Source organism: Aegilops tauschii, chromosome 3 (genome assembly GCF_002575655.3).
Source record: "Aegilops tauschii subsp. strangulata cultivar AL8/78 chromosome 3, Aet v6.0, whole genome shotgun sequence".
NCBI lineage: Eukaryota > Viridiplantae > Streptophyta > Magnoliopsida > Poales > Poaceae > Aegilops > Aegilops tauschii.
The window spans coordinates 547,039,689-547,062,040 of NC_053037.3; the positions used below are offsets into that span (position 1 = coordinate 547,039,689).

General features: G+C 42.7%; 1 protein-coding gene across 1 annotated transcript; it reads right to left on the reverse strand.

The window, feature by feature from the left end:
* Positions 1-16,009: 16,009 nt before the first annotated feature.
* Positions 16,010-20,566, reverse strand: LOC109774185 (protein FAR1-RELATED SEQUENCE 5-like). The gene is made up of 6 exons (XM_045234317.2): positions 19,762-20,566; positions 19,233-19,477; positions 18,972-19,148; positions 18,791-18,896; positions 16,422-16,488; positions 16,010-16,124 (listed from the first exon to the last, which is right to left on the reverse strand). Exons 1-6 carry the CDS (start codon positions 20,564-20,566, stop codon positions 16,010-16,012), a joined length of 1,515 nt encoding a protein of 504 aa, XP_045090252.2.
* Between the last annotated feature and the right edge of the window lie 1,786 nt (positions 20,567-22,352).

Below are 22,352 nucleotides of genomic sequence, written 5' to 3' on the forward strand. Positions count from 1 at the left end.
CGCACCATATCTAATAAAGTACGGTTACGACGTTCGGACACACCATTACGTTGTGGTGTTCCAGGTGGCGTGAGTTGTGAAACTATTCCACATTGTTTTAAATGAAGGGTAAACTCATAACTCAAATATTCGCCTCTGCAATCAGATTGTAGAATTTTATTTTCTTGTTACTATGATTCTCCACTTCACTCTGAAATTCTTTGAACTTTTCAAATGTTTTAGACTTGTGTTTCATTAAGTAGATATACCCATATCTGCTCAAATCATCTGTGAAGGTCAGAAAATAATGATACTCGCCGCGAGCCTCAACACTCATTGGACCACATACATCAGTATGTATTATTTCCAATAAGTCAGTAACTCGCTCCATTGTTCTGGAGAACGGAGTTTTAGTCATCTTGCCCATGAGGAATGGTTCGCAAGCATCAAGTGATTCATAATCAAGTGATTCCAAAAGTCCATCTACATGGAGTTTCTTCATGCGCTTTACACCAATATGACCTAAACGGCAGTGCCACAAATATGTTGCACTATCATTATCAACTTTGCATCTTTTGGCATCAATATTATGAATATGTGTATCACCACGATCGAGATTCAAAAGAAATAGACCACTCTTCAAGGGTGCATGACCATAAAAGATATTACTCATATAAATAGAACAACTATTATTCTCTGATTTAAATGAACAATTGTCTCGCATCAAACAAGATCTAGATATAATGTTCATGCTCAACGCTGGCACCAAATAACAAGTATTCAGGTCTAAAACTAATCCCGAAGGTAGATGTAGAGGTAGCGTGCCGACGGCGATCACATCGACCTTGGAACCATTCCCGACGCGCATCGTCACCTCGTCCTTAGACATTCTTCATTTAATTCGTAGCCCCCTGTTTCGACTTGCAAATATGAGCAACAGAACCAGTATCAAATACCTAGGCGCTACTACGAGCATTAGTAAGGTACACATCAATAACATGTATATCAAATATAACTTTGTTCACTTTGCCATCCTTCTTATCCGGCAAATACTTGGGGCAGTTCCACTTCCAGTGACCAGTCCCTTTGCAGTAGAAGCACTTAGTTTTAGGCTTAGGTCCAAACTTAGGCTTCTTCCTGGGAGTGACAACTTGCTTGCCATTCTTCTTGAAGTTCCCCTTCTTTTCCTTGCCCTTTTTATTGAAACTAGTGGTCTTGTTAACCATCAACACTTGATGTTCTCTCTTGCTTTCTACCTCCGCAGCTTTGAGCATAGCGAAGAGCTCGGGAATTGACTTATCCATCCCTTGCATATTATAGTTCATCACGAAGCCTTTGTAGCTTGGTGGCAGTGATTAAAGAACTCTGTCAATAACACTATCAACCGGAAGATTAACTCCCAACTGAGTCAAGTGGTTATGATACCCAGACATTTTGAGTATGTGTTCACTGATAGAACTGTTCTCCTCCATCTTGCAGCTATAGAACTTGTTGGAGACTTCATATCTCTCAACTCGGGCATCTGCTTGAAATATCAACTTCAACTCCTGGAACATCTCATATGGTCCATAACGTTCAAAACGTCTTTGAAGTCCTGATTATAAGCCGTAAGGCATGGCACACTGAACTATCGAGCAGTCATCAGATCGAGCTTGCCAAACGTTCATAACATCAACATTTGCTCCAGCAGCAGGCCTTTCACCTAGCGGTGCATCAAGGACATAATTCTTCTGTGCAGCAATGAGGATAATCCTCAAGTTACGGACCCAATCCGTGTAGTTGCTACTGTCATCTTTCAACTTAGCTTTCTCTAGGAACGCATTAAAATTCAAGGGAACGGTAGCACGGGCCAATAATCTACAACATAGATATGCAAAAACTATCAGGACTAAGATCATGATAAATTAAGTTCAATTAATCATATTACTTAAGAACTCCCACTTAGATAGACATCCCTCGAGTCATCTAAATGATCACATGATCCATATCAACTAAACCATGTCCGATCATCACGTGAGATGGAGTAGTTTTCAATGGTGAACATCTCTATGTTGATCATATCTACTATATGATTCACGTTTCACCTTTCGGTCTCAGTGTTCCGAGGCCATGTCTGTACATGCTAGGCTCGTTAAGTTTAACCAGAGTATTCCACACGTGCAAAACTGTCTTGCACCCATTGTATGTGAACGTAGAGCTTATCACACCCAATCATCACGTGGTGTCTCGGCACGACGAACTGTCGTAACGGTGCATACTCAGGGAGAACACTTATACCTTGAAATTTTAGTGAGGGATCAACTTATAATGCTACTGCCATACTAAGCAAAATAAGATGCATAAAAGATAAACATCACATCCAATCAAAATATGTGACATGATATGGCCATCATCATCTTGTGCCTTTGATCTCCATCTCCAAAGCACCGTCATGATCTCCATCGTCACCGGCTTGACACCTTGATCTCCATCGTAGCGTTGTTGTCGTCTTGCCAACTATTGTTTCTACAACTATCACTATTTCATAGTGATAAAGTAAAGCAATTACATGGCGATTGCATTTCATACAATAAAGCGAGAACCATAAGGCTCCTACCAGTTGCCGATAACTTTTACAAAACATGATCATCTCATACAATAACGTATATCACATCATGTCTTGACCATATCACATCACAACATGCCCTGCAAAAACAAGTTAGACGTCCTCTACTTTGTTGTTGCAAGTTTTACGTGGCTGCTACGGGCTTCTAGTAAGAACCATTCTTACCTACGCATCAAAACCACAACGATGTTTCTTCAAGTTTGCTGTTTTAACCTTCAACAAGGACCGGCCGTAGTCAAATTCAATTCAACTAAAGTTGGAGAAACAGACACCTGCCAGGCACCTTTATGCAAAACAAGTTGCATGTCTGTCGGTGGAACCGGTCTCATGAACGTGGTCATGTAAGGTTGGTCCGGGCCGCTTCATCCAACAATAGCGCCGAATAAAAATAAGACGTTGATGGTAAGCAGTATGACTATCATCGTCCACAACTCTTTGTGTTCTACTCGTGCATATCATCTATGCATAGACCTGGCTCTGATACCACTATTGGGGAACGTAGCATGCAATTTCAAAAAAATTCCTACGATCACACAAGATCTATCTAGGAGATGCATAGCAAAGAGAGGGGGGAGTGTGTCCACGTACCCTCGTAGACCGAAAGCGGAAGCGTTTACTTAACCGCGGTTGATGTAGTCGAACGTCTTCTCGATCCAACCGATCAAGTACCGAACGTACGGCACCTCCGAGTTCTGCACACGTTCAGCTCGATGACGTCCCTCAAACTCTTGATCCAGCAAAGTGTCGAGGGAGAGTTTCGTCAGCACGACGGCATGGTGACGGTGATGCTGAAGTGATCCGCGCAGGGCTTCGCCTATGCACTACGACAATATGACCGGAGGAGCAAACTATGGAGGGGGGCGCCGCACACAGCTTGGAACAATTGATTTGTATTAGAGGCGCCCCCACCCCCGTATATAAAGAAGGGAGAGGAGAGGAGGACGGCCTAGGCGTGCCCCTAGTGGGAGGAGTCCCACTAGGGCTCCTAGTCCAATTTGGCCCCCCCCCTTTCCTTTTATCGGAAGGGGAAAGGGGGAAGGGGAGGGAGAAGGAGAAGGAAAGGGGGGCGCTGCAACCTCCCCTTGTCCAATTCGGACTCCTCCCTTGGGGGGGGGGGCAACCCCTTGTGGGCTGGCTTGCCTCCCTCCTATGGCCCGTATGGCCCATATTTTCCCCCGGGGGGTTCCGGCAACCCCCCGCTACTCCGATATGTACCCGATACATTCCGAAACACTTCCGGTGTCCGAATCCATCGTCCAATATCAATCTTTACCTCTCGACCACTTCGAGACTCCTCATCATGTCCGTGATCTCATTCGGGACTCCGAACAATCTTCAGTCACCAAAACACATAACTCATAATACAAATCGTCATCGAACGTTAAGCGTGCGGACCCTACGGGTTCGAGAACTATGTAAACATGACCGAGACACATCTCCGGTCAATAACCAACAACGGAACCTGGATGCTCATATTGGTTCCTACATATTCTACGAAGATCTTTATCGGTCAAACCATAATGACAACATACGTAATTCCATTTGTCATTGGTATGTTACTTGCCCGAGATTCGATCGTCGGTATCTTCATACCTAGTTCAATCTCGTTACACGCAAGTGTCTTTACTTGTTCCGTAATGCATCATCCCGTAACTAACTCATTAGTCACATTGCTTGCAAGGCTCATCATGATGTGCATTATCGAGAGGGCCCAGAGATACCTCTCCGATACTCGGAGTGACAAATCCTAATCTCGATCTATGCCAACCCAACAAACACCTTCGGAGATACCTGTAGATCATCTTTATAATCATCCAGTTACGTTGTGACATTTGTTAGCACACAAGGTATTCCTCCTGTATACGGGAGTTGCATAATCTCATAGTCAAAGGAATATGTATAAGTCATGAAGAAAGCAATAGCAATAAAACTTAACGATCATTATGCTAAGCTAATGGATGGGTCTTGTCCATCACATCATTCTCTTAATGATGTGATCCCCTTCATCAAATGACAACACATGTCTATGGTTAGGAAACTTAACCATCTTTGATTAACGAGCTTGTCTAGTAGAGGCATACTAGGGACACTGTGTTTTGTCTATGTATCCACACATGTATCAAGTTTCCGGTTAATACAATTCTAGCATTAATAATAAACATTTATCATGATATAAGGAAATATAAATAACAACTTTATTATTGCCTCTAGGGCATATTTCTTTCAGATGGCGGCCCTCGCCGAGGTGGCCGTGAAGAAGAAAAGGAAGAAGAAGGCCGTAGTGGCGCCTCGTCCAAGGCCGGCTCCTCATGCAGGCACTACGGCGCCCCCTAAGGCCACGGCTCCGGCGCAGGCACCGGTCAAAGCCGGCAACAAGGGCCACGGCCACCAAGTGTTTGATGAAATATCTCTAGGAACTTGGTGGGTCGAAATCCACGGAGGAATGCTTCAGATTTTGGGAAATTTGGGAAAAGGGGTTTGATAGGGGACATGAACCCTAGCCACACCAGTCTTCCCTCTCTGTTCATGCAGACAGGGAAAATGAGGACTGGGTCGGGCTGTGGGCCGGCTCACGGCCTAACCCTCACAGAAGCATAGTGCCTATGACATAGGCGCTATGCTCCATAGTATAACGCCTACACGAACGACGCTACTTAAGAGCGGGTGGGGCCTGACCTGGCCGCGCGAAGCCACGCTGCCAAGTGATGTAGTTAGCGCATGTCAAATCGGTGCTACAACACAACAGATAACACCCATGTGTTGGGCACTACCGAAAGGGTTATTCTGTGAAATACTTTCGCCGAGAGTTTATTATTTGAATTTGTCTCGCCTTTAGGTAATTTATGTCCATTTTGCCGTTTTATCTGCTGCCAGTGTATGCTAGTGGTAGAGCATAGTCTTCATGGCGTGTGAGGTCTGGAGGCAGGGCAGCATGAACGCAACGCCTGCGTAGAGACATCAATGCTGGCTGGGCTGGGCATTATCTTTTGGAGGAAAATGAATGCAAAAAGCCAGCTTTGCTGCGAGCAACGGCTGCGAAAAATAAGGGCGTTATTGTTCATTCACGACGCCGGGCCGTTTCCATCGCTCTACGTAGTACTACTCCATTGCGTGTGCTTTTTTTGTAAATTTTCACTTTTTTTTAATGGTAATACGTGTCTTATTCATATCATAAAGAACAAAGTACAAATCACGTAAAGACTGACATGAAAAAACTGAAAAGATAGCAGAACATCTCTGAGCTTGACACCAACGCTCGTCAACTGCCTCCGGCACCACCACAGCAGCCACCGAAGAAAAGAATGACGAATCACCATCTCACCCGAGCTCAACGTGGCTCCATCGCTGATATGCAGCTTTGCGGACCTCCAAGGTGGCTCACCAAAAGTGAAGCCCTTGCCGTTGAACGAATCGACACGCCATCGAACTCCAGATCTGGCACCCCACCACGACTAAGACGCCGAAGGAGAAAACCATACCTGTCATCCACAAACCACGAGCCCAGCAGATATTCCGTCTTCCAGATGTCGTTGATGCAGACCACAATCTGCATCCGCTCCTGGACTACCTCCCAAGCTCCGCGTCGACGCTGGAGCAAACGTCGTCATAACGGCGGAGCCCGAGGACACAGGTCCACCACGAGGATGCCACCGCCGCCACACTATCCTTGCTTGAACAGACTGGTTTCCAAATCCATCCCCAACCATAGGACCGATGGCCTCGTCAGGGAAGAATCCGAAGATTCATTATTCAGCGCCGCCACCGAAGCAAAGACGATGAACAACCTAAAAACCTAAACTATAAAAGAGTAAAATCGATCCACATGCGTGGATCCGGCGGCCCCCCTCATCACCGACGACCGAGGTCGCCGGCAGAGGGAAGCCGCCGGAGAACGGTGTTGGGAGATTGGCCCTGGCGGCGGCTAGGGTTGCAGCCGCCAGGGACGAGAGGAAAACTGGCGAAGGTAATTTTCACTTAGTTTGGTGGTCAAATAGTAGCGTTACTGGTCCATCATACCAGTACCGTACGCGTTCTACTTCAAGGAGGGTGGAGTACGGGGAAGAGGTGGAGTGTTGGACGGGGTATACATACGGGGGGTGTTTGTTTATTGCGAGCGAGCTCGGGTAGTCGGGTTGAAGTTGAACGGAAACGTGAAGGCGGGGGGCTGTGCACGCGGCGGCGTTTCTGAGCTCACGACATAAACGCTTTCGGTCCAGGCTTGGGCTCCTAGAGCTTCTATAACTGGGCATCCCAAACCCATCTTAAATATTCGTCCGCATAGCCCGTTCAGTGATCCATAAAAAAATTGATTCAGACGGGTGCCTCAAATGGGCTTCGGATGTCTAGGCTGACCGGCAACCCTTATATAAAGCCCAAATATGAGCCGGTTATGCGACGCTCAACACTGCCCGGGCACGTCTGTCACATCGGACCCGACAGGCCTACCCTCACCACAAATTGCACCAAATCCACCCTCGACCTAGCGGATCCATTTGCTCTCTCCTATCTACTTTCTCCTTCGCGACGAACGTCTCGCAACTCTGTCATTACCCTTGCTCCACAGCTATTTCGAGCCTCTGTGCCGCCAGCACCGGCACAAGTCTTTTCTCCCGTGCTCGCCGCCAGGGATGTCGTCGCCAGCCCGGACATCACCACAGTACGTCCGGCAACTCTCGGTCTGCCCCTTGCACTATGTGTTCGACGTATTGTCTGACCCGGTTTTTTGTGATTTATTTTTAGGAAAAACGATGAATTCCGATGCTTCGTTGGACGAGGAATATAGACAAACGGAGCTTGATCAAATGATTCAAGATGAGTTATTCGATTCATCGGATTTGGACGAAGAAGTGGACATAATCATGCTCATGAGCATGAAGAGAAATGGAATGATAGGAAATGGGCTCAATCAAAGGGAGGCGAGTTATCAATCGGGATAGGTTCTCCGGAGCACGGCTACTGCACACGGACTACTTTGCTCTGAACTCAACTTTTTCGGATGACACACGGTTCGCCGTTTTCGCATGCGGAAACTATTATTTTTGCGCATTATGGAGGGAGTGGGGGCACATGATGACTACTTCAAGCTCACAAGGGATTGCAGCAGCCAACTTTCTTTCTGTGCTAAGCAGAAATGCACAGCTGCTCTGAGGATGCATGCACTTGGTAATGCCGCAGATGCCGTTGTGAGATGGTCCGGATGAGGGCGAACACATGCCTGGAGACTACTGTCAAGTTTACCCATACTGTGGTGCAGGTATTTGGAGCAGAGTATCTGAGAGAACTAAATGTGCAGGACATAGAAAAGTTGTTGGCTATTGTAGAGGCTATGGTTTCCAGGAATGCTCAGATCAATTGATTGCATGCATTGGCGACGAAGGAACTGGCCCAAAGATTTACGGGGAATGTATCAAGGTCACACCAAAGAGGCTACCATCATACTGAAAGCAGTGGCATCACATGCCTTATGGATTTGATATGCTTTCTTTGGAATGCTAGGTTCTTACACCGACATCAACGTTCTTCAACGATCTCCCATGTTTAGGAGGCTTTTAATGGGGAATCACCACCGGGCAACTACACTGTCAACGGTTGTGAATACAATATGGGATATTATCTTGCCGATGGCATCTATCCTCAGTGGGCGGCATTTGTGAAGACCATATGCGAACCACATGACAACAAACAAAGCCACTTTGCATCATTGTAGGAAGCAACTAGGAAGGATGTGGAGAGGGCATTCTGAGTGCTTCAAGCTCGTTGGTTTGTGGAGCTGCAATGATGTGGGAATCAAAAAATTTGTGGCAACTGATAACATGTTGTGTTATTTTGCACAATATGATTGTCGAGGATGAGGATGATGGTGTTGCCCAAACCTATGATTTTGATGCGCCTGGACAATATGTTATCAAGTAGTAAATAAAATGATTTAAACTATGATTACATGCCAAAATAATTAGCTAAAAAAATGTAGACTTGTTTAATTATAAGAAAATGATTTGATGATCCAAAAAGTGTATGGTTCAAGTGTAGATGACACACATTCGATTTATCAAATTTTCATACTATAATTTATTTTAGGGAACTAGAGCTTTGTCATAGGTTATATAATCTACTCAAACGGTTTCTGTAGTGGTGTTAATTCCGTGGGTACGTACAAGGGTGTTTATGTAGGAGCATGACCACCGGATATGCATATGGGTATACGCACTAGGGTTTGTACATGATAGACCCTCTGTCGTGGAGTTAATTCCCTAATCGAAAAATGTATTTGGCAACCCTGTGCCCTATTGAAAAATCGCCACACCACCTGGATGAGGTCCATTTCAAATCCGACGCACGAGAAACGTTCCAGCGAGTAGTTTTGATTTGTCTGTCGCTGGTGTGTGGGCCATCGCTCCGTCGCCCGCTTCGCTCGAACCGTCTCCCCCATCGTGCGCCCACTTCTCTGTCGTTCCAGCGACTTAACTATCCCCTCCCCCCACCACTCGCCTCATTACTCTGATAACGGCACGCCCACTTCTCTGTCGCTCCGCGCGCGCTCTCTCTTCGTCGACGGCGAGCGGCGGCGGCTTCTCCGGCCGATTCTCGGCGCTGGTCTTCTGCTCCACCGGTGAGTATTGACTCAATTGCCCTCTCATCCCAGTAGTTCGTGCGCCTCAATTCGTATGATAACCGCGCGCCCGCTTCTCTGTCGCTCCGCCCCCGCTCTCTCTCCGTCGACGGCGAGTGGCGACGCCTTCTCCGACCGATTCTCGGCGCTAGTATTCTATTCCACCGGTTAGTATCGACTCAATCGCCCTGACATCCGCCCCCAGTAGTTCGCGCTCTGTTTCTCGACGCCATTAGTGGCGGGATGTTCGTCGGGATGTCACATGTTAGAACAGACAAGAAACGCGCCCAATGCATTCAATTCGTGGTGCAGATGCTATTTGTTAGGCCCTGTTTCGCATGCACATCGTTTCGGTGATTAATTTGCCGTTTTCGATTTCGTGCCTAGTTGCCGTAATTTTTGAACTGATCCCCTCTGCTACACGGCTCGTTTCTGATTTCTAGGGTTTCGTTTCTCTAGATGCAAAACCATTATGTATACATTCATGATTCGCCATCAGTGATGTATCCATTCATGATTCTGATTTCTAGGGTTTTCTCTAAATGCTACACGGCTCGATTTCCCTGATTTTTGTTAGCACTATCAGCGGTGTCTCGTTTCATGATGCATTTTGTGTTTCTAACTGATGGATGTGCCATCATTTAAATCACATGAACTCCAATTGTGAATATTACCATCAGTGGTGTGAATAATTTATCAGGAGTCCACTGTAAAATTTATCATGTCACTGAATACTTAGTTCTGTGATGTCCAATATATGTGTTTGTTTGTAAGTTGTTTACATCCCTAATTTGCATAAGTTATCTTGCCCGATACATACATTTTATCGGTGTATTATAAGCAAACAAATATTCAGGTATTCAATATCTAGTAGAAGCACACATGTCCTTGTCATTCTCTGTCGTGGATGAGTTATCTTGTTGTATGTTCACAAGTTACCAATGTATCATAAGAATATGTGTGTGACTATTAATTCAATAGCTGTGCATCCTTTATGCTCACTTTTTTCTCTTTGTTATTCTTGTGTGTCATGTCACAATGCCAAGGAAGCGCAAATTAGATGATGACTTTGAGGAGGTGAACCCCTTAAAGAAGCATAAGCCTCCCGCAGATCGGAATAGGGCTTCTCCTAGTGCTCTTGTGACTGCCTGTAAGGATATGTCAGATGAGAGAATGGCCGCGATCGATGACATGGATTTCACTAGTCTGCGGAATATCAAGTGTGATAATCTGTTCAATCGGCTTTCTCAATGGCTTGCTGGTCTATACGACCCTGATTCCTGTGAGGTTGTTGTACCCGGTCGCGGAAGGTTACCTGTCAGTGAAGAGTCTGTGCATCGTATAATGGGTGTGCCCCGAGGTGATATTGCGGTGGATTTGAAGGTTCCTACAGATGCACAGCTTGAGCTTGCGGGAGATCTTTTTGGTGATCTTGGACATGCTCCTAAAACTGTGGATATATTAAACCTTATCTTGAGCACTAACCGGCATGACGACAATTTCAAGTGCTTGTGGCTTGTGCTTGCTGCCAGCACCGTGATGGCGCCGACGACTTCGAACAAGATCAGCACCAGATGGTATCCTGTGTTGGTAAGAACATCTGGCTATCTTTCTAGTTCACGCTTTTTATCTCTTTTCTTTTCTGTTTTTCTACCTGATAACTTTTTGCTTCTTAGTCTGATGATTATGCACATATGCACTTTGATAACTTTCCCTGATTTTTGGAGTGTGGTAATTTCTGTCCCTTTGATTTTTCTATGATCTGAAGTGTGGTATTTATGTAGTAATGCACCTGATAACTTTATATGAAGGTGTAGTAATTATATAGTAATGCACCAGATAACTTTTTATGAAGGTGTAGTAATTACATAGTGATGCACCTGATAACTTTTTTCTGAAGGTGTGGTAATTATGTAGTAATGCGCCTGATAACTTTTTCTGAAAGTGTGGTAATTATTTAGTAATGCACCTGATAATTTATTTATGCCTTGCAAATATGGTAATTTTGACTTACTTCTCAATAATGTGGTAATTGTGTGCTTATGTACTTGGTGATTCAATGCTTTAACAGTGTTTTAAGTGTCTAATTATGTCCCCTGCTAACTTGTGTGCGTACATTCCTCTATGTTTCATGTGTTTTTTTTTCGCACCAAAATATTGGCAATGTAAAAAACCTCAACTGGTGCAAATTTATTGCGGATCAGCTTCACAAAGCCCTTTCAAAAGGAAAGCCTACGACGGGCTGCCTATTCTACAATGTTAGTCCCCCTATTCTTTTTTTGTTCCCACGATTTTTGGATTGTACGTCTTATTCCGCCAAACAGCTAGATTGTAATGACCTTTTCTGTTTTTCCAGCTTTTGTATATAGATGCTATTGACTTAACTGGCCTTGGTATCATCTTGCCTAATGGTCCTTTTGCAATTAATGTGTGGACGAATAAGTTGGCATCGAAAGTTCTCCGGATGGATGTCCAGAGGGACAAGCTTTCTTATGGGAAATTACCGGTAATTTCCCATTCGTCATTTTTCTTACCTTCTATGTATTGCCATCTTTTTTTATCAAGATCTTAATTTGTTTTTTATCATATTTTTTCAGCTTAAGCCCCAATATGGTCAAGACTATTGCTTGTTTGGTGGCTTACAAGGTCTAGATAAATTCATGCGTGTTCATGCACCGCAAAACTGTTCTGAACAGGTATTTTAATCTTTTTTGTGCGTTTGGGTATTTTTGTTTTCCTTTTTCCTGGTAAATTTTGTTATAAAGACCTGGTAACTTGTACTGTTTTCAGGATGGTAACTTTTTTTTTTAGATTCTCACTTTGGAATAACTTCATTTGAACTTATATTTGTGTGGTATTTTTAGTTGTTTTTGCATGATACTTAATGTCTCTCACAACCTGATTATTTATTTTTTCATTCATGATTTTCTATTAGAAACTTGCTAAAGCTTCTGCTATTGTGGGTCGCTTTTCGTCTGGCATGGTTGGCCTCCTGGGTGGTCTTCTTAATGAGTTCATGTCCTTGGATGATGAAGACACCTCATGGATGTCCCGTGTGTTAGAGAGCTAACTAAAGGGTTTATCTTCTGCTGCCGGGAAGAATGCAAGCACCCGTCCTGCATCCCGCTCGCGTGAAGTAAAAGATACCGGCAAGCAAACTGTTGAAGGTTCAGATTCTGATCCTGAGGTAGTGATGGTGGCGGTGATGGTCACTCTGACAAAGATCTAGATTTTCACGTTCATTACCATGGTTCTTCAGGTGGACCGAACGCCCATGAGGCTTCAGGTAGTGGGGGTAGTGCTGGACCGAATGCCCATGATGCTTCAGGTAGTGGCGCAGCGAATGCAGATGTGGGTGTAACCATGTTTGCAACTGCCAATGTGTCGTTAAGGTCAGCCGGAATTGATGGAACTGCTACTGCAGGAACCGATCAGCCTCTCGAGTCTCAGATTATGCTTACTGCATGTTCCGGGAATGTATCTAGTGATGGATTGCATAACCAGCCAGATATGACAGATACTCAAAACGAGGCTGTTGTTGATGCTTCTGTGAAGAGGTGCGGTTCTTCTCTTGTCCGTAACTTGGAAAAGCAATATTCCAGGCGTCGCAAGAAATTACGCCTACCTTCTCCGCCCATGGCCACTGGTACAACTGTTTCTGACCAGCCGTCGTTGGATGATACACATCATTCTATCAAGGCAATAGTCATCAATGAGCTTGGCATTGTAGGCCCTGATAAGGGCACCAACTCAGTAATTGCCAATCCCACGCGGAAGAAGCAACATCCTCGCAAGTGAGTTTCTTATCATGTGCTAGTTGATTTCTTTTTATTTTCATTTGTTATATTGCATTTTTAGCTGGTAACTTCTGTCAATATAAGCTGGTAACTAATGTTATATTTTAGCTGTTGTACGCAAATATAATCTGATAACTAATGTTAATATAAGCTGGTAACTAATGTTTTTATAAGCTGGTAATGTCCATGTTTATTTTTCTTTGTGTACATACTTACTTGTTGTTACTCTTTTGTGTTATCACATTTCCTAGCACCTAGCTTCTGATAATTAGAAGTAAATATGTCTGGATAGTTTCTATTCCTTAATAAGCCTGTGTTTTTGTCTAGAATGGATAGTAATTATATCATGGTAAGGCTGATAACTTTTAGTAGCTATTTTCAGGATAATAACTTCAGCTTTTTATTTGAACAATATGTAGTTTAACTTTGTTTGCATGATAATTTTAGTAATTATATGCTGGTAAGCATGTGTTATTTGTCTACGGTAACATTTTTCTCACGTGCACTATATTCTTTTCAAATAATAACTTGTCAGGTGTTCGAATGCTCCATCTATTAGTGTTGCCGACCTTCAGCAAACGCGGTCTAGCAGTGTGGGTGTCACGTCTGAGGAGATACCTAGTAATCCTGCGCGTTCTTCGGCAGATGTTGACTCGTCTGACATGTCACCCAGGTGATTACGAATGTTATTTTTCCTCACTATATGATATCTAAATGATTTTCTCTATTTGTTTATTTTTCATTTGTAAATTAGGTGAATATATACCGGTAATTTAACTCTTTTATGCGTGGCATCATAATCTGTACGGGAATGACTGGTAGTTTTTATAGTCAAAGCTCTTACAATATTTACTATTTTTTTAGCATGATAAATTTGTTGGTAACTTTGTTATCTTCATAGTTACCATCTTCATTAATGATTTGTGACGATGTTGATTTTTTGCATTATGTGGATAACCAAGTTGGCCATAAGCTGTCAAATAATTTGAATACAAGCTGGTAACTAAAGTTATTTTTTAGCTGTTAACATCTGTCAATATAAGCTGGTAACTAATGTTATTTTTAGCTGTTGTATGCAAATATAATCTGATAACTAATGTTAATATAAGCTGGTAACTAATGTTTTTATAAGCTGGTGATGTCCATGTTTATTTTTCTTTGTGTGCAGCAAGAAGACCAAGATTACTGTGAGGAAGGTTACGAAGTCTTCTAAAGTTGCAGTTGCAACTAGGTCTTCTCCTCGTTTTGCTCCCAAGGACGCAAAAGATGATTTTAGAGACTCCCCCGTGGTCACTTCTCCAATAGCTGTTGTGCAAGATAATGCCCCTGTGAGGAATTCACCAGATGCTGGTTTTGGAGCTGTGGATGAGCTCGCGGCAGCAGCCACTATTACTCAAGTGGTAGAAGAAATTGCCAATGTTGTTATTGACACTGAAGCTGAAACTTCTGCTGATCAACCTAAAGGAATTGCTCCTCCAATGAGCGCTGTTGTAGCTGAAACTTCTGCTGATCAACCTCAAGGAATTGCTCCTTCAACGAGCGCTGCCGTAGCTGAAACTTCTGCTGATCAAGTTCAAGGAATTGCTCCTCCAATGACCGCTGCTGTAGCTGAAGATGACCAAGCTCCTGTCAAAATACCATGTGTTGTTCAAGCTCAAGTTGAATCTTCCCAATCCAATGTGTGCAGAACCAGTTGAAACTGAAGATGCAGTGTTTGTTGAAGCTCAACCTGGGGATGACCAAGTCGCCGCCCAAGAATTCAGCATTAATGCAGATGTAGAAGATGTTGTTGCTGATAGGGCCTACTGGGATTTCACCCCACCATCTTGCTCTCTTGGCCTAGATTTTGGCCCCACACCGCCCGGACCAGATATTATTACGAGGCCGCAGTCCCAGCTGCAGTACCAACACCGCCCCCAGCGGTTGTTTCGACAACTCAAGCACCAGCAGTGGTCCCAACGGTTAACAATGCTCCCCAAGACCGAGCAGCAGCATCCCCAATTGATCATATGGCGGCAGCACCACGAGATTTAAAGAATGTAGAAGATAATCCTATTGACTCCAATCCGTTTTCAGGCTCTGAGCCTGCTGACCTTGGTAAGTGAAGGCATATACGTGTCTTCGCTTTATCACAAAAGAGTGATGGGATGGATGTCTGCTTTTCGAAGACTTTTTTTATGCTTTTAGTTTGATCCTTGTGTGTATATTTATGCTCTTTTTATCCTATGTATGGACAACCTCCCCCCTCTCACATGTAATGACTTATGCTTTTGCGTGTGTGCTATGTAATGAACTATGTGTTTTCGTTTCACATTTGCGCTCTTTTATTTTTTATGTTGTCTGGTGTGTGGATGTATTATACATTATTACTATTGTTCATTTTTCCTGGTAACTTTTACTAACATCTGACTGATAATTATTTGCTAACTAGTTAATTAAATGGTAACATTTGTGATCATACCCTGATAACTTCTGCTATCACCATGCTGATAACTTCAACCCTTTGTGTGGTAACTTCTGCTATCACCATGCTAACATCTGACTGATAATTGTAGCGCTCTACTTTTAACTGATAAATACATCGCTCTACATGAAAGATATTTGTACCTTGTTTTCCAGCTTACCATTTTATCGTATGGTAACTTTCACCATGATAACTTTTTGCGAATGTTGTGCTAGTATTTTTTGTTCTAACTAGATACCTACATGTTTTCATTTTTTTGCTAACTAGTTACTTAAATGGTAACATTTGTGATCATACCCTGATAACTTCTGCTATCACCATGCTGATAACTTCAACCATTTTGTTTCCTTTATTGATGCTGTAAATACACCCCTCCCCCACCTTTCCCTGCACGCACAGACAAACCATTCTAATATATTTATGCTGCCCCTTTAACTATCGTGACCCCCCTCATTTTTCTTCCCTTTTTCTCTCTATAGTAATTATATCATCATTCTGTACTATCTATCACTTTTTTCTTTAGCTGTTTTTCCACATATTTGACATTCCTTTTGTCAGTTCACAAACTGACCTAATCGCAACTTTTTGAAGAGCGTCGATTTCGAGTTTATGATGCGGATGTTGAAGACGACGATGTAATTATGTGGGTTGAAGAAGTCGAACGTGCCACTGTTAGAGCAAAAGCAAATTACGGTTCTGTAAAAGGTACTGATAGGAAGATTTTATTTAACAAACTTTTTCCTACTGCCAACCTTGATAACATCATTATCTTCATGTTGATAATTTACTGTTCTAAACTCTGATAACTTCTTTTCTTTTTTCCCCATAATATTTCTTCCATCATTCCCAACTCTGATAACTCCCTTCACTTTTCTTCTAGACCACCCCACCAGCCCTGAATTTGCTACACCAGTTATTCAACCTCCCTATGGTAATCATTCAGCCAGTGTGACTCCTAAATCGTACATTCGGAAAGTTAGGGTAAGCCGCCCATCGCAGTTCCTTCTGCCTCCATATTGTGGCCTCACAACATCTGCACTCGAAGAGGTTATTTACGCAGAAGTTATCAAGCACACCACTGATTCAGTTGACTCCAAGATAAAACAGTAATGACATTTACTGTTTTCCTTTTCTCTAGTATTTTGACCCCTCACCGGCAAAACATTTGCTTATATACTATTTTTTTTCTTTGTTTGCTTTTCAGTATTAGGGTTATTGACATCGATGGGCGGTGGGTCACATTGGAGGAGCTCGCTAATAGTGTGATAGAAGGTGGTCAAGTTTCGAATAATATTGCAGAGCTCCACATCCGAACTCTTTCTGATTCTGTACCCCCAGGGAAGATCATCTTTCCATGGTTGCTGTCAGTATATCTTCTCATACATGATATGACGAGCAAGTTCCTAATCAAACATTTCCGTCGTGATGCAAACTACATACTTGGTCACCAAAATCAGGTAGAATTTTTTACGTTAACTACATACTTTTCTTCTTTTAAATCGTACAAGCTGTTTTTTAGTTGGTCTAACGGGCAATTTTATCAGGCTCTTATTTTGGTTTTGTCAGACATCGTACCATTAAAGAATTTTAGCTGGTACCTAGTTATGTTACTTTTCTATGGTAACTTTCATGTATGCCTACTGGTAACATATGTTGTCAGTGTCCTGATAACTTTGCCTTTTTAACTGTAAATGCATTGATAACTTCTTGTGTTCATGTGTTCACATTTTTCCTTTCTGTGGTAACTTTCATGTATGCCTACTTGTAACATATGTTGTTAGTGTCCTGATAACTTTGCCTTTTTAACTGTAAATGCATTGATAACTTCATAACCTCTTGTGTTCATGTGTTCACATTTTTTTAACAGCTACTGTTTCCAACACTGCAAAAGTTGGGACCTCTACCAAACAACGGGCATTGGTATGTCTTGTGCCTTAATGTCAAGGCAAAACAATTTGAAGTTCTTGATTCTCTTCGTCCACAAGATAGCCCTTCGCTCATCATACATGCGACGAAGCTTATGAATGGCATTAAAAAAGCCTGGTTGATTGCGTACAAGGACTCGAGTAAGCAGATCCAAGACTATGATCTGGTGTACATCGATGTGTTCAAACAGGACAATGGGTTAGTTTTTTTGGCTAGTACTCCATCATTTTTTCCATCTAAATACCCAGTAACTTAGTAGTGTAGCATTTTAAAAGTTCGTTCACCTTTTTGCTTATCTTATTTTGCTTTTTAACACATTTTTTATTTTTTTATTACAACACTGATTGCGGTTTCTTCGCGTTCAAGATCTTGGAGTTCTGGGATGGTAATAATATCCCAACAATAACTAAGGAGCAGATCCCGGCGCTGAGGAAGATATTGACAAGCATGTGGCTGGACCATCCTCTTAACAAATGCACGCAATGGCGCTATCACTTGTTCAATAAGGAGTAATTGATGTGAGAAATTTGCACCAATATAAGTTTTATGTTTAAGAACGATGATAGTTTTATACATTTTCTTCTGGGCTGATTACTATCTTTTTTATACATTTTTGCTGATAACTTATGATAGTCAATGCTGATAACATACTATAACAGGTGTTGATAACTTTCTTTTTCATTGCGTCATAACATTTTGCTCACAAACAAAGAACGATAACTAATCTCATTCTCATTTCTGAAAATCCCCATTACATTCTGGACGATAACTTACATGTTTCAGTGCTGATAACTTTTCATTACATGGTGTCTCGACACCGTTTTACACAATAAAATGGGTAAAATTGATAAGTAAAATCTCTAACTTGCATTTCAATGCCCATCTAACTTGCATTTCTCAGTGCGGGATGGGTGAGGTACATTTGCGTTTATCATGATCTGTCGACCCGCAGACTCTACACTTCCTCTCTTTTTTTGGCTTTGCAATGTCAAATGGGTGCTGGAATCTTTTCTCTCTCGGACGCCCTTTCGTAGTAGACTTTGGTGGGTCTAGTATCACTCTTGTGTTTGATGATTGGGATCCCTCGGCATGTGAGCCCTGGAACTAGAAAATATTGCCAGACACATGCGTGACAGGAATGCTTCCTTGATGCGCTACTGGGACACCTTCAGTGGCACTAGTCCCTGGTGGTGAAGAAAACATTTGTGCTTCTTTTCCCTCATCTTTTTCCTTTCTTGCTTTCTTTAGCTGCCTCTTTTTTAGTGCATCCATGTCGTCTCTGAAAGCATTAACATGTTTCCTTGCCAATGCCATCCCTTCATCAGTAGTGCAAGCGTCTTTTGCTTGTTCCTTGAAATCATTCATAATAGATGTCTATCTCATGATATTTTTTCCTTCCTCTGTCATACCCTTCTTAACTGTTGGCTGTTGGTAATCAGGCTGAACAAGATCCTCTTCTAGATCCCATGTCCACCTATCCAGGATATACCTCCTCGGTATCTCGTAGACTCCAATCTGTTCCATTACTCGTAGTATGTGTGCGCACAATAGCCCATCGCGATCAAACTTGCAGCAAGTGCATGAATATACCCCTTCATCCTTGTTCGCCTGCACATGGTAGTCCCTATCCCCATACTTTGGTAGTATGCCTCGGAGCGACCACATCCTGAAGGTTCCATCTTGCAAAGTGTCGCATCCGTAAGCAGTCTTTAGCTTCATCTCTACCTGGAACTTGGAGAGCAGATTTTGTGTGTATATCCCTCGCATCTGTAACTCGATTGGGTTCAATTAATACATGTCTGCCTCTTTGTAAATTGTGTCCACTTGCTCTTTCGCCACAGCCATCATTACTTTCTCCTGGATTGCAGTGTATTGAGTTGCGAATTCAATCAATGAGTTGTTGGGGTTCACGTACTTCTTGAGCACATCATTGAATCCCTCGCTCCTTGCAGTTGTCTGCAAGAATGGAAAGAAATGCTTCATGTAGTACACTGGGGCCCAACATTTCCTATTTTCCCACAGCCATTGAAAATGTTCGTTGTCGATCTGGCCATATTCATCCATCATTGCCCACCATTTGTTTTCAAACTCTTCCTCTATGATACACAAAACATGAGACAATTAAAACATCATACACAATCATTGATAATTAAAGTACAAGTATGCTGGTAACTTTTCTTAGTTGTTAGATGGTAACTTTATTGAACAGTTTTTCCAGATCTGGTAACTTCTCTAAACCACAAGTTGGTATCAACATATGTAACTGCCCCCTGGTAATATAGCCAACAAGATCATGGTAACTTGTGCATCACATATATTCATATGGCTTCTCAAGTTTGCTGCATGGTAATTAAAATGGGTCAACAGATTAGGTACGTACCAGTCAAGCTGTTGTCGACACAGTCTTTGAACGCTTTGTTTAGTGGTTTATCATCAACCATAAGTTTTCCAAGTTTGTCCTGCGCCTTCTTCATTATATGCCAGCGGTAATTTCTGTGTATTATGTTCAAGAAGACCTCGTCGATCGCACTCCTCATTGCAAAGTCCTGGTCTGTGATGATGTTTTTAGGGGCAACACCACCCATTGCATGGAGGAATGTGTTAAACAGCCACACAAAGTTTTCCTTTAGTTCGTTTCGAACGAAGCCACACCCAAACTGGATGGATTGACCATGGTTATTAATTCCAATGAATGGTGCACACGGCATCTTGTACATGTTTGTCATGTATGTCGTGTCAAACGACAAACAGTCATTATACTTTGCATATGCCATGCGTGATGCGCCATCTATCCAGAACAAGTTCTCAACCCTGTCCTCATCATCAAGTTTGATTCTCCAGTAGAAATATGAATCTTTGGCCCTCATCTCTTGGAAGTATGCAATTGTGCTCCCAACTTCCTTGTGGCGGTGCTCCAAGCGGAACTTAGCTCGTTGATTAGCAATGTCTTGTGTCGTGTAGGGTACGTCTTTAGCATTGCCGTAGAACCATGACATCAGCTGCATCTGCCTCGCAGTCTCAACGTTGCATCCATGCAGAACCCTCAAGAAGTCCTGCTCCTCCTTCGGAATGTACCGATGTGATGATAAGAATTTTGTTAGGGAAGGCTTTTTGATCAGGGGGTGATTGTGGGTGTCCTCGAAATGGTCAACAGTCCACCATGCATCATCGTGGGATAGGTACATGTGCGCTTCACATTCAGTCCTAACAACTTTCTTTTTTTTCCTCTTCTTGACAATGCTGGCTGGGTTTTCCACATCTTGCAGCTCATCCCTGTCCTTGCGTCGTTTGCCATATTTTATACAAACTAGTAGCACCCTGCTTATAGTTCCATCAACCCTCTCTTTCTTGAATTGCTGCCTAACTGCAAAGCCAGTCCTGCGCGCGTAGGTGCTGTAGTGGTCACGTGCGCTCTCCGGGGTGTCAAATTTTGTCCCTTGTAAAGGTGGCTTAGGTGTGGAATATGCCTCCATGTTGCTGCCTTCCATATCAGCATCGATCCCAGCAGATTCTGGAGTTGCTGGTTCGCTTATTGTCTGCTCTCCAAGGCTCCCAGCTCCTGTGCTTGCATTTGTTCCAGCACTATGTGCACTTGTTCCACCACTGGGCAAGCTGTTGTTTGCGCTGATTGCCCGAGCACCTGCATTTTGGCCTGGTAGATTAGTGGAATATTACATGATAAATAACAGTTTTCCATCATGGTAGTTTTCTGAAGATTCAGTGAATGTATCTTTCTTTTCTGCTTAAACAACCCTGGTAATTTGCATACTCTGAACCTGGTATTATGAGTGCACCAGTGCTGGTAATTTTCAAACCCACTTCAACGGTAAAGCATTCTTTCTGCCTAAAAAACCCTGGTAATTTGCATCCTCTGAACATGGTAATATGTGTGCACCAATGCTGGTAAGTTTCAAACCCACTTCAATAGTAAAGTATTCTTTCTGCCTAAAAAACCCTGGTAATTTGTATTTTTTGGACCTGGTAATATGTGTGCACCAATGCTGGTAATTTTCAAACCCACTTCAATAGTAAAGTATAAGACTGGGTTTTTCATTCCATGATGATATGTAAATAGTAATGTTGGTAATTTTACCTGTCCCCATGATGTTTGGGTATGCTGAATTGCTGCTTGGTGTGCGCGCTGCATCGCCTTCTTCATGCATTCTACCTCCTCCTCCATCCTCTGCATTATCTCCTCTACTAGCATCCATTTATCTACTCCTGCTTGATTTGTTTTTACGTTTGCACGTTAGTATACATTTACACGTGTTCACTCTTTTTTTGAAACTCATTGTTTTGTTTACTCTTTACACAGGTGTTTGAAGGCAAGAATCGCAGGGGTGATTGGGAAGAACACTAAACAGGACAATTACAGTACAACATGAGCATCTCCATTAAAAGGCAGCACTTTTCTTTATCCAATGTTAGTACTTAGCTAAAGTGGATGATAACTTTTACTATGTACAGATTGATAACTTGTTTACTTCATGCAGTATACCATTCTTTGTAGACTGAAAAAATGAACCTTTTTTGCAATGCATCTTCCATTGTATGCGAGAATGATTTTTGTGGTCAATAAAGGTTCCTCTTTCCTATATTTTGTCTTTATTTTTCCATGGTAGACACAAAATCTATGTTTAGTGTAGCAAGGGAATGGGGTATTTTTTTGGGTACTCTGTTTTGTTGCATAAAGTTGGTAACAAAAACTACGGGGGGCTGGTAATTTTGCACTTAGTTGATTGGTAAGTCACTGCAATAGGCAAAATTATGAGAGAAGTCTGCTTATTCTGTTTTCTAGAGGTGAAAGGATGGTAATTTTTGCACAGATTGGGAGGGGGTGGGGTGGGGGTGGGGTAAGTCTTTGTATTAAGCAATTTTTTTTCGAGATTTTGGATGAGTCTTTGATTCTTACCAGGGTGAGGTGATGTTGCCTGGTGATTTCTTCGCCGTATCCCTGGTAATTTCCACCGC